Below are 421 nucleotides of genomic sequence, written 5' to 3' on the forward strand. Positions count from 1 at the left end.
GTAACTAGAAACACAGTGTCTCTCCATTAGCAAGTGTTCTTTTCTCTAAACTGACCTTAGAAGAAAACTTGTAGTTGCATGCTCCTCAACAATATATTCTTTCTAAAAGGTTTTATCCTTCCTGAAGTGGGACCCCTTTAAAATACCATTGGAATGGAGGTACAGTTACAACAAGTATGACACATGAAACAAGGAAGAACTTCACATGCTTTTACCATTTATTTAAGCTTTTCAGAATTTTCAGACATTTTGAATATGAGTATGACTAAATCTCAATGATATGCACTTATTTAAGCTCTAGTAAATGTACAGTCTTTAGAAACTATACAACATTAAGCTCTTACCTAAACCATGCCTGTGTGTTGACATGGGAGGCATCACTGTCCAGATTTTGCCAACTGGATTAAAACATTCCATAGTA

At 34.9% G+C, this 421-nt stretch overlaps 1 protein-coding gene across 1 annotated transcript in view; it reads right to left on the reverse strand.

Moving 5' to 3' along the window:
- Positions 1–415, reverse strand: part of LOC105001418 (kelch-like protein 4) — a 9,634-nt gene extending 9,219 nt beyond the window's left edge. Inside the window, exon 1 of the mRNA XM_010857673.1 lies at positions 345–415. Coding sequence (XP_010855975.1) covers positions 345–378 — 34 coding nt within the window. The 5' untranslated portion in view covers positions 379–415. The remainder of the gene's footprint in view (positions 1–344) is intronic.
- Positions 416–421: the final 6 nt, after the last annotated feature.

This window comes from Bison bison, unplaced genomic scaffold (genome assembly GCF_000754665.1).
Source record: "Bison bison bison isolate TAMUID 2011002044 unplaced genomic scaffold, Bison_UMD1.0 scf7180017854930, whole genome shotgun sequence".
Lineage (NCBI taxonomy): Eukaryota > Metazoa > Chordata > Mammalia > Artiodactyla > Bovidae > Bison > Bison bison.